The 12,923-nt window shown below is 34.8% G+C and overlaps 1 protein-coding gene across 7 annotated transcripts in view; it reads right to left on the bottom strand.

The window, feature by feature from the left end:
- Positions 1 to 222: 222 nt before the first annotated feature.
- Positions 223 to 12,923, bottom strand: part of LOC149808497 (protein unc-79 homolog) — a 255,882-nt gene continuing 243,181 nt past the window's right edge. For all 7 annotated transcript variants that reach the window (XM_089978169.1, XM_089978143.1, XM_089978163.1 and 4 more), the window contains one exon: positions 223 to 7,352. In XM_089978169.1, the coding sequence (XP_089834295.1) occupies positions 7,173 to 7,352 (180 nt within the window). In that variant the 3' untranslated portion in view covers positions 223 to 7,172. The remainder of the gene's footprint in view (positions 7,353 to 12,923) is intronic.

Raw genomic sequence — 12,923 nt, 5'->3', positions numbered from 1 at the left:
AACTGAACCAAATTTAGTATGGGCTTGAATTAAGAAGATCTTGTTTAATTCCGATTTCAATATTTTTTATTTTGCTCTTGCATCTTCAGCCATGGTTTATTTAATATTGGTAGGGATATCTTTGCTCTTTTGGCACATTTCTGTGCACATATTAGGTTACAATTTAAAAACCAGAATTATGAAAGAGATATCAAGTCTACTTTGGAAAGAAAGACTTGAAACTTCTTTTAAAGTCTACTGTCTTTATTTCACCATGCAAGTTAACCAAGTTAACCCAAAATTATTGCACATATGACAAATTTATTAAAATATGTATCACATGATACTCAAGGTACAAAGAGAATGACAAACATGTATATACAGTACTCCCTCATTATAATGCTGTCATTGGAAGCCAAAGAGTATACTGCCTTACACTGAGACCATCTTATAATAAAGTACATGATGCTCCTTCATTATAATGCTGTCATTGGGGGCCAAAAAGTATATTGCCTTTCAGTGAGACCACCTTAAGTACATTATGCATATACCCTTATTATAGTGCTGTCATTGGGAGCCATAAAGTATATTGCTATACACTCAGACTGTCTTATAATGAATTACATGATGCATATACCCTTATTACAATGCTGTCTTATAATGAATTACATGATACTATTTAATAGGGCCTTAAAACAATAAAACCCAAGCCAAAATAGAGGGCTTTATAGTGAGGGAATGCTGTAACTGGCTTCAGTTTGAAAGTTGTCCCAGTTTATGAACAAGCCAAGGGATCAAATTCACATCTATTAGAAAAATAAACAGTCATTTTTTATGTTGGACATTCAGTATGCATTTCATCAACAATTTTAAATGAAGATGTAAAATAAAGATTACTTTCAGAGAGAGAGAAACAGAAAGAAAGAGGGAGGGAGGGAAAGAGGGAGGGAGGTAAGGAGAGGATGCTAATATTTACTATTGCCAGATACCCTTTTGAAGACATGACAGGCTCAAATTTGGCATCCATAAATATATGCCCATACCATTTTGAAATTTGTTCAGTATATTTTCAATCCCAATCTCCGCTACAAAGATGCCTCTCTGGTTTGAGTTTCTTTTCATTTTCATACGACACAAATTTCTCATATTTGATATTGAAAATAAGGTAAAATGTAATTTCTAAGAACAATTTTGCACACATTGACTTAATCACAAATTTATCTATACTGAATTATAACCAGAAAATCTAAAGCACAATATCTACAATAAAGCATCACAATCAATTAAACAATAATAATCATATCTGCAATAAAACAGCACATGGCCAATACATAAATGGATAAGATGCCACTTTGGATGGATGTTTGTCTTCCATCATTAATTTTGCTGAATATTTTGCAGTAATGATATTGCAAACTTCCTCTGACATCACTAATTGTCATTAATCTTTAAAGCAAACTGGTATGCATATTTTACAATATGCATTTTGAACCAGTCTGTAAAAATATGATGCCAGAACAAGATGACTGTCGTGATACCAGAACATTGTGACTGTCATGATGCCAGAACATTTTGACTGTCATGACAACAGAACATTGTGACTGTCATGATGCTAGAACATTGACTATCATGATGATAGAACATTGTGACTGTCATGATACCAGAACATTGTGAATGTCATGATGCCAGAACATTGTAACTGTCATGATGCCAGAGCATTGTGACTGTCATGATGCCAGAACATTGTGACTATGACGATGCCAAAACATTGTGACTGTCATGATGCCAGAACACTGTGACTGTCATGATGCCAGAACATTGTGACTGTTATGATACTAGAACATTGTGACTGTTGTGATACCAGAACATTGTGACTGTCGAGCCAGAATATTGTGACTTGCCATGACGCCAGAATATTGTAACTTGAAATATAATTATGACAATCATTTAAGCATGTAAAAAAGAAATTTTTATTTCACTTAAAAGGAAAGACCACTTCGTATACTTGCTTGTAACTTGGATCCAACAGCAAACAACTCAGACCAGATCTGCATAAATGTGCAAGTAGATATGGTTCTATGCAGCTTATTATGACTAATCAGTAGAACAAACAACACAGACCCTGATTTGCTGGCACATTATGCAATGTCAGATCTGAGTCTATGTTGTTTGCAGTTCAACCTGACTTGTATGTGAGTATATATGGTACTAACATTTCTGTGATGTGAACCTAGTCCAAAATCTTACCTAAATCTTGATCCGTAAATCTCTAAAAGCTATGAAGATGGTTAGACAAGTGATCCCTTGTAAGATGGGAGAGCACTCTACCAACTGACAAACATAACTATTCCTTTAATATCAATCATTTTTCAGTTTACAGTAAACATTTTAATAAAATTGGACAAAACCTGTCCAAGTTACATAGACAGTACACTGTGAAAACTTTGTAGGTGACCTGCTTAATTGCTTTTGTCCACATGGACATTTCCCAGATGTAATTACATTGTGATATGCCCCTACCTGGCATGGACATTTCCTAGATGTAATTGCATTGTGATGCACCCCTACCTGGCATGGACATTTCCCAGATTTAATTACATTGTGATGCACCCCTACCTGGAATGGTCAGTCAGAAATTAAATGAAATTTCTGTTATGCTGTAACTGAATGACAGATGCCATTTGCAACTGAACGGTCAATACCTTTTGGAGATAAGTATAAATGAAATGTGTAAGAAATAAGAATGACTTTTTTCCTTGTTTAAATACATAATCACACTTGCCTCACTGGTAGTCCATACTGTGCAGTCACTGGCTTTAAATGGCCACTTTTTAAAGGTCCCAAAAACAATTACATATTATAGGAATGAATTTCTATCAAGTAGCTACCTTTCTTTTGGGGACATTCTTCTGATTTCCAAGAGAAGGCTGCATAATGCAAGTTACATTGTATACAGGACTCTAAACAGTTTCGGGAATAGTTATGGACTCTTCATTCATGGAACTCAAAACTCCCCAGCCTATTTTCGAGATTCCCTGGCATAAACTTATGAGTCCCTGACTTTAAAAAAGGGTAAAAATGAAAATGAAAAAATACATGATCATTATTTTATTACTTATCTGGATTAAATTCTCAGCCTCACAAGATAAGATTAGAGACAAACTATTTTTCAGTAATTGCCAAAAACTTCATATCATACTGCACTTGACCAACTGCAAACTTTTTTTCAAATGAGTTTCTTTATTTTTTCTTGTTCTTAGACTTACCAAATGTATGTATTGTATTAACAGATGTATGGCATTCTGGTTAATGCAGTCTTCAAGTACAGGATACTTCTCGATTATTCTGATTAATTTATTCCTTTTTTCAATGTATAGAAATGTGCTGCATTGCAGTTATCATTTTTCACACCAATTTCAAGAGTTTTCTCAAACAGCATACATAATTATATGTCTTTTTCTATAGCACAGTAAGCCTCAACATGAACTGAATATGATCCATGTTAAATCTGTGATTAGCAAAGACTGATAGTATCTCCATTCTGAGTGAACGGATTTTGCTTTCCAGCAGTCTTGAATGACTCACAAACAGTCATTAATGTACTAATTCCATTTCTTCAAACTGTTTGTAGAACTGCTCTCATTTAAATTAGATTCCTTCACTGTAGCTGAGAAGGGGTCAGAATTATATTTATAGTTCAAGTTCTCTTTGTTGTATCTCAGTTTCATCTATTTTCACCTTTTATTAGTATTAGTGTCATTTTCACTGCAAGTTTGTTTTAAAAAAATGAAAATAGATTTTTGGTGACCCATTTTTAAGAGTCGAATTACTTTTCTGCACTCTTTGAAAAGTCAACTGATACTGTAGTGCCCCACCTAAATCAGACATGTTGAATTAGCAGTTTTTCTTCTTCTCTTTATTATTATTATTGCATAATAAAGATTTGACATTATTGTCCAACTCAAATTCTGAGAAAGTTTGATTACCTTTCATCACCAAATTAAACCATTAAAACAACTTTATTTGCCTAAAAATGCACTTAAATACACATTCAACTGAACACTGATTTCTTTAAAATCATCATGGCAGAGAATGATTAACTGTTAGTTTCATTGGCTTCATGCTTGTTTACTCAAGTCTAGCCATTAGCTGTTCTGCAGATCCACCATGGCAGGCCCAAAATGTAAAAAGGGAAGTTGACATGGGGGTAAAAGGGGTGCATCATTGGGACGCATTACATCAAGAAAATGCCAGTCTTTGCAAAATTTCATGTGTATTTATTTAACATGGAAGATTGGGTCCCTGAGAACCCTGTGTCTTGCATGATAAAGGATCATTTATGACAAGGACCATTCCTGCTGCCAAATACTGATGATAAATCACACGACTGTTTGCGTGAATTTGTCATTGAGTGTACAAATCATATTATTTTAGTCCTTTAGATAATAGATTTATATTTCATACAATGTCACTGAACATGGGTTGAGTGTGTGTGATTTGGACTTTTTTAACGTAGCTTTAACAATTTTTCAGTGATATCGCTACGATGTCTGCAGTGTGTCAGTTTATAGTGATGTCTAGCACTGGGGCATCATGTCGCAGACATGTAGCATGATGTCCCACCCAGTCACATTATCCTGACTCCATGCCAACTAGTCATAACACTAATCTCTTAATGCTGAGCGCCAAGCGAGGCAGCTGTTAGTACCATTTTTGTAAGTCTCTGGTATGACTGCCAGGTATCGAACCCACGACCTCCCGCATCTGAGGCGGACACTCTAACCACTAGGCCACCCGAGTGGTTAACATGGGTTGATACATGTATATTGGAAATTGTGGAATATAGGTTCAGTTCAGCAACTTCAAACTCCAAATGAGGTATGAGTGCAGGCTTAATCCATGAATAAATTTAGACAAGACTGAGTATTTATTATGTACAAACTTATGTTCAAAAAATAGTAATAAAGCATGGTTGAGCTACAGTGGCACCCTCAACATGCAAATTAGATTCTCATGACTGCACTTTTTTGGCATCAGTGTCAATAGACTGTTTCCTTGATAACTAATACACAGGGAGGTCCAAAAACAAAGCCTGCAGCATAAATGAGAGAGTGAGTTAGTGAGGTACCTCTTAAAAATTAAGGAGTGGAGCTCTCTAGTGCGCTAGTGGGTAAAAGACTGAATATACATTTTGTAATCATTTTGGGAATAACTGTCAATGAATAGGACTTTTTTGATGAAGCTTTTCACTTTTCATTACAAACTACCTTTGTTCTCAAGACCATTCTTTCAAAAATCATTAAATCTTCAGAGAGGTTTTAATACACATAATGTGTACCAGCAAAAACATTGCATGTTGCATCAGTTTTTGCATGTGATACTGCAAAGGTTGTGGCATTATTGTTGAATCAGAAATAAACTGGTATTTTTTCCCCAAAAGATAAAAAATTATTTTGAAAAACACATTTCAAAACTTTTTTTGTTTTATTTGTTCTATCAGTAAAATACTGATGTTATTATTTCACTGCCAACAATCACACAAGTTTTAATCATCCTCGAGCAACTTCAAAGTGCCAATTCAAGTATTTTAAGTGTACCGAAAACGTTGGATCTTACTTCTCCAATGAACCATACGATATGAAGCTGTCATTCACTAAGAACATCTTTTGCTTGGTTCATTGCTATCTTTCATCACATTTGGGAATGATCAGGACAGACTACTGATTATTATTTTACTTACATAACAATATTTACAATACGTTTTTTCACTGCCAACAATCACACAAGTTTTAATCATCCTCGAGCAACTTCAAAGTGCCAATTCAAGTATTTTAAGTGTACCGAAAACGTTGGATCTTACTTCTCCAATGAACCATACGATATGAAGCTGTCATTCACTAAGAACATCTTTTGCTTGGTTCATTGCTATCTTTCATCACATTTGGGAATGATCAGGACAGACTACTGATTATTATTTTACTTACATAACAATATTTACAATACGTTTTTTCACTGCCAACAATCACACAAGTTTTAATCATCCTCGAGCAACTTCAAAGTGCCAATTCAAGTATTTTAAGTGTACCGAAAACGTTGGATCTTACTTCTCCAATGAACCATACGATATGAAGCTGTCATTCACTAAGAACATCTTTTGCTTGGTTCATTGCTATCTTTCATCACATTTGGGAATGATCAGGACAGACTACTGATTATTATTTTACTTACATAACAATATTTACAATACGTTTTGGTTTGTCAACTGAAATGAGTTTACCTGACTCAAGACCATGACCACTTGCCCTTTCAAAGGAAGGATTGCATGCCTTTTAATGTATTGTTTATTGTACTTCCTTCAGCAGATCTGATGTGAAAGATGTAATATGATAATACAAAACAAGACCACTTTTAATAGACTGTAACACTGTAACAAACACTTCTATAAATTGAAGCTCAATCTCACAGAATTGTTTGTAGGCATTGCTTTGATGAAGCATTTAACAGATGAGGGAATATCATATTTATGATGATTATACTCAAAAAGATTTTTTGTAAAAATCAAATATGAATTTCATATGATAGGACTTAATTCCTATTTATTTCTTAAAGTGTTGCTACCAATAACATTAGTAATATTTTAATTGATTGATATTTCATTATACATTGTTACTTAATTTGTTTTGAAAACAAATTTAACAAAATGTAACATTTGTTACTGTTGCAAATATCGTGGTTAATTCCAAATGTCCAAGCATCAACTGCCATTTCCAAGGATAAAACAATTTATACATCAATAGATGATACAGATTTCAATATTAGATTCTTGTAAACTGAATACATGGAACTATGTATCACTTTATATTAAATAAGATACAATATACTGGAAATTGGGACAAGAGAATATACAGAAACTGGATGCATATGCTAAATAGCAGATGAATGGGGAAAAAAGACCACAAGTCTTATGCTGTATGAATACTGGGGACCTACTAGGCTTCATCAGTAACTAGCTTTGTCAGACAATGTTCATTTGCATTCTTGGAGAACTTTATATGTTTAAAAACAGTCTGCATGTTGTCAGATGACTGGGCCATAATCTATTGCAGTTTAAAATGGACATCTTTAAGCCTGGTTGTTGCACATTATCAGTAATATTACATCAATTGTCTTCTTTCTTGGGAAAACCTCAATTTTTACACGGTGTAGAACTGTGTGGCAGCAGATGACTGGACCTCAATCTGTCCGAGTTTGAACTGGATCCTTTTAAGCCACGTCAGAAGAATGTTGGAGTTTATGAAGTTCTCCTCTGAGGTCGGAGTTGGTGGCTTCCAGTTGTGGCAGTTCTGCAGACGAACATGTAGGTGACCTGGCAGCTGAAAAAAGGATTTGGGACATCTTTTATTCCTGACATTTTTTACCTTGTCTGACTGATGTGTGCCATGCACCTGACTAATGGCATGCTGAAGTGAAATTCTCATTAAATGTAACCTTGGACCTACTGGTATTTTACCTCTTTATGTAAGTTTTACCAACTTGCAGCTACTAAACAAGCACAATTTACTTTCAACATCTTTGATATGTTGATAAAACTACACATGTATTTTGTTCTGAGTGGAAGGAAAGAATGAGTTTTAAAAGGCATACAACTATGTCAAGGCCATCAGGCTGAAAGGTATGTTCATACACTGTATCAAACAAGTTCTTTCTCCCAACCTCGAACAAAGTGCTTGTGTGGTTTTGAATTTATTACATATCCCCTTTTTATTCATGCATTCTTTTATGATATAAAAGATTGATTAGATACGTGTCAGTTTATGAAAGATGTTCTACAACCATCTGAAAAATCCTGATGTACATAACTGGTGTTTGTTAGGTATATATATATATATATATATATATATATATATATATATATATATATATATATATATATACCGTATATACTCGCATATAAGCCGAAAAATTTTGGAAAAAAATAAGGCCTGGAAGAAGGGGGGTCGGCTTATTTGCGGGCCAAAGTCCAAGTCTGACATTTTTAACACTTTTTTTCCTCGATTTCCAGTATTTATTGTTTTTGTCAATCGCCGAAGATGAGAACACATGCCTAATGATGCCACATGGCTCATAAGATCTGTGCTGTCGTGAAGTGAAACAAATATTTTTTCTAACTTTAGTGGTAGGATAATGAATGAAAAACATGTTTTAATGTACTTGATGTCTATTTGACAGATGTCCATCCACCAGAAAATGCAGCCATATGTGTTATTTGAGCCACGGTGGTACGTGTATTTTCCAAAAGAACCGCCATATTAGTAATCTCCAGTCAAGTATTTAACCCTCAGCTAATCAGTAATCATTAAATTCTATGGCATCGTACAAATGCACGCTAGCTTATTTCAGTGTAAATATGAAAAGAATCTACGTAAAAAAATAAAAGAATTACGATAATGAAGGTATATACAACAAACATTTTGATCGAGAGTAGAAATACATGTACGATAGTCTTAAAGGAACAATAGCGAGAGGCTCCATAGGGGTTTGTTGCGCGCACGCTTAGGAAGGGTAAATAACAGGGAAATATATTGAGTCAGTGTGAATAATTGTAAAACAATATAATTTGTGGGATTTCTTTGACAGGTGTTTTAGAAGTAATCGGCAGCCACAGTTTATATACAACTGTTGTTTAGTTGTTTGTAAAGCAAAGTGGTTTGTTAGTGGTAAAGTGTCGTACAATAGCTACCATATGCTTAATCTGTGGTAAATGTCTTGGGGATAATAGGTTTGTTTTGCTGCACAATGCCAATGACTTTACTAATACATGCCGACTCTCAGATGTATTGTTTAATGAGATATGGTAGTGGACATGGTTTCTGCTCAAAGTTATAAATTGTCACAATACTTGAATAATGTCCATGCTGAAACCAATCATATTCTGATCAAATGAATCACACTATCTGATGACCATGATGACAATGACGACGTATATGATGAAAGCACGCCCGTAACAGAAGCCAAGTTTTGTGAACTGTTTGGCGAGTCTGATACAGAGCCAGATTTTGAAGGATTCTAAAAGTGATAGAACTTTTATAATTCATGATTTTAGAATGAGGATTAATTAAATTTCCATTAAGACTTAACACTTTAGAATTGTTTTTATTTCAACATATAAATTAGCTTTCTTACTTTCATTTATTTAATAATGTGATTTGCCTAAATAAACGTATTCAGAACTCACTTTGTGCATCTTGTGATGTACCGGTGGTCTAGAAATTATGGGTCGGCTTATATGCGGGTCATGCACTTTATAACAGTTTTACCAATTCAGTTTGGGGGGGGGGGGTCGACTTGTACGCGAACGGGCTTATACATGAATATATATATATATATATATATATATACACACACACACACACACGCACACATACACAAGATGAGGTGACCACTCAGGTGGCCAAAGTGGTTACTGCATCCACCTTGGCTGTGGCAGGTCACGGATTCAAACCCCAGCCAAGGAATATCAAAGACTTATAAAAAATGGTAGTAACAGTTGCCTCGCTTGGCACTCAGCATTACGAGGTTAGTGTTAGGACTGGTCGACCTTGGCATGATGCCTCAGTACTATACATCACTATAAGCTGCCATACTGCAGACATTGTAGTGATATGATTAACAATTTTTTAAAGCTAAGTTAAAAATCCAAATCACACACAAAAATCACATACAAGATGAGATATCTTTAGACAATTAATGTATTAAAACTAAATAAATGATCTACTGCCGCAATAAAATATGCACAATGCTTTAGGGAGTCTTAAAGAAAGCTTCAAGCAAGAATTCATAAGGGGTTTTTGACAATGCCTGCAAGAAGTACAAGAGATTCTATGTAGGCATTGATGAGCAAGATACAAGTCTCTACAGTGCAAAATACTATATAGGATTGGAAAGATATCAAGCCAAGTATAGGGCTGGACCTTTCAACAACCTGAGCATGTTGTATGGGGCAGAGAGTTGTCGGAGGAAGTGGGGTATCTGCATCATGAAACTCCCCCCAGAGATGGAACTATCCCTACTAACAAGCTTTTGGGGAATTGAATGCACTTTGTACAAGATCAGAATATGGGGTGAGAAGCATGCTGGGTCTTTCTGTGGCTACATTGTGTGACATTTGTGACAAGAAAGTTAGTACTCCTGAAACAGAAAATGTAAACAGCTTGATATCAAATTACACTACAAAAATAATGAAATAAAGTTATTTTAACAAAACAGTTAAAAGAGTACTGCTTAAGCAAGTATATATTGGAATTAGTGCAATAAAATAATTGATGCAACAATGAAATCATAATTGCAAAAGTGATTACTTGTGATAAAGCAGTGCTAAAGGGATAAGAAATTGTAGGAAGGGTCTATTCCTACTATGAAGGGCTCCACTGATATCTCAGCATCCACAATTCCAGGTGGATTCTCCTCACTAGTAAGAGATCTTATTAGTCCTTCATGAGAATTAAAGCCCATTAAGTCAGGGTTATTGCTACTTCATTATTGCTTCCTATTTTAGTCATTTATCATTACTCCTCCTTTTATGTTTGGTCTTTAGCACACCAGCACAAAGGCATATTTTTCTTGTATTTAATAGTTACGGCATAACAGTGGCCCAATCTGCTTCCATTTTACCATCCCAAGTGTAAGGGTGAGAAATTTCGTTTTTTATACCAGTTTGTTTTTAGGCCATCAGCCTTCCTCCAAACTGGCAAATTCAGCAAGGCAATAGTGACAGGTAATACATTACTGCCATTAAGATGTTGGAGTTTTAATTTAAAAGGAGTGGTTGTATTAAGGAGTAAGATTAATTTTTATAGCATAATATTTACCTATCATGACTGCATGATTTCCTCCTCCCTTCCCACTTTAATGGCTGAGACTAAGTATCCTGTCTTATTAATTTGCACCGTTTGATTTCTTTTTTTTATAATTCATTGATTTTGGTTTATCTCAGTATGAGTTTAGAACATTGGGAATTCCCCATGAATTGCCAGGTCTACCAGTTGTTTACCACATTTTATATTATAATTTTAGTAAGAGACCTTCTAATTATAGCTAAGATTTTGGCTTGTAAACATTTGGAACCTTCCAGAATTAACTTTTCCATTAGGTAATAGTTTATTTTGGGTACAAAATGCTAATTGTGACCTGGGTCAAGTAGAGGAGTATAAAATTTTGTTTATTAGAAAATTATTTATTCATGCTGTAAGATCTGAACAGAATCAGTTGTATTATTGTTGTGTCCAGTATTTCATTTGGACTGGTATTTATTTATTCAAATTATTTAATTCAAGTGATTCTTCTCTGGAAATACAAAGTGTTCAAAAAAGGCATCGTTGGAAATAGCGATTGGATTCATAGCGAAATTCAAATAAGGATATATTCTTGGACTGTGTTATTATGATTCAACAAAAAACTGTTGATACATCACTACAACACAGGCCACCATTTTCACATCAACACTTCCAGTGTTGGATTATGTTTTTGGAATACCACTATAGCTTATTCAGAACTTTAATCACTAGGACTTTGTGTTAGAAATTCTAGGATTATTTGGGATTTATTCTGCAATACCATGAAGATCTTTTGACATTGTTCACTTTGTATTTTAGGGAAATAAATTATTTGTTGAATTTTACAAAGCTTACTGCTTCTCACTCGTTTTTGTTACTTATTTTAAGACCATAGAGTTGCAATAATGCATGAACTGATGACACGATAGACAGACTGGTTCCGGATTTTCTCTGTTGTAAATTTCTAGACCCTTTTACATAATGATAGGATGGAATTATGAACATGGAAAAATGGACTTAGCATCCCAGAAGGTAATAATGGTAATGGCAATAGTTAAGTAGGTAATACATTATTAAAGTTAGTTTTAAACCCCTCCCAGTGACACCTTCCCAAAATCTGGAAGCGATTTGTTTGGATGATGAGATGACTGGGCTGACTGAGACATGCCTCCTATATTGGGATGTGTTTATTTAACTGATTATATATTTTAAGATGATGATACAGTTTGGTACACCTACTGTCGACATACATTTTGAGATGGAGATAATTGTTGTTTTAGTTTAATTTCTACAAAATTTGACTGCCGCACCTTCACTGATGCAAGAGTTTTATTGACTGAGGTTATCTGTGATCTAAAGCAAACAGTATGTTCCCTGAACTGCAAAGACGTTATGTAAAGCCAGATGGATTTAAATGTTTGCAGTTGCATGATTACTCTACATATCAGATATACCCACATACAAGTTAAATCCAATGGAAAGCTGCATACTTACTTTACATATCAGATATACCCACATGTCACATCCAATGGCAAACTGCATACTTACTCTACATATCAGATATACCCACATACAAGTCACATCCAATGGCAAACTGCATACTTTACATATCAGATATACCCACAAACAAGTCACATTCAATGGCAAACTTCATACTTACTATATATATCAGATACACCCACATATGTCACATCCAATGGCAAACTGCATACTTACTGTACATATCAGATATACCCACATACAAGTTAAATCCAATGGCAAATTGCATTCTTACTCTACATACCAGATATACCCACATACAAATCATATTAACTGCATCAGTTGCCTTGGGTTAGAGCTATTGCCTTGGATGTGGTAGTTCGCGGGTTCGAATCCTGGCCAAGTCATACAAAAGACTTAAAATAAAAAGGGTACTAACAGCTGCCTCGCTTGGCACTCAGCATTAGGAGGTTAGTGTTAGGACTGGCCGGCCTGGTATCAGGATAATGTCACAGGATGAGACATCATGCTACATGTTTGCAGCATGTTGCCCCAGTGCTAGACATCACTATAAACTGCCACAATGCTGATACTGAAGCAATATGGCTGAAAAATTGTCAAAGCTACATTAAA

Source organism: Sinohyriopsis cumingii, chromosome 1 (assembly GCF_028554795.1).
Source record: "Sinohyriopsis cumingii isolate HCF-2022 chromosome 1, ASM2855479v2, whole genome shotgun sequence".
Lineage (NCBI taxonomy): Eukaryota > Metazoa > Mollusca > Bivalvia > Unionida > Unionidae > Sinohyriopsis > Sinohyriopsis cumingii.
Note: the sequence above shows the minus strand (reverse complement) of the source record. Positions and strands in the feature narration are given on the sequence as shown.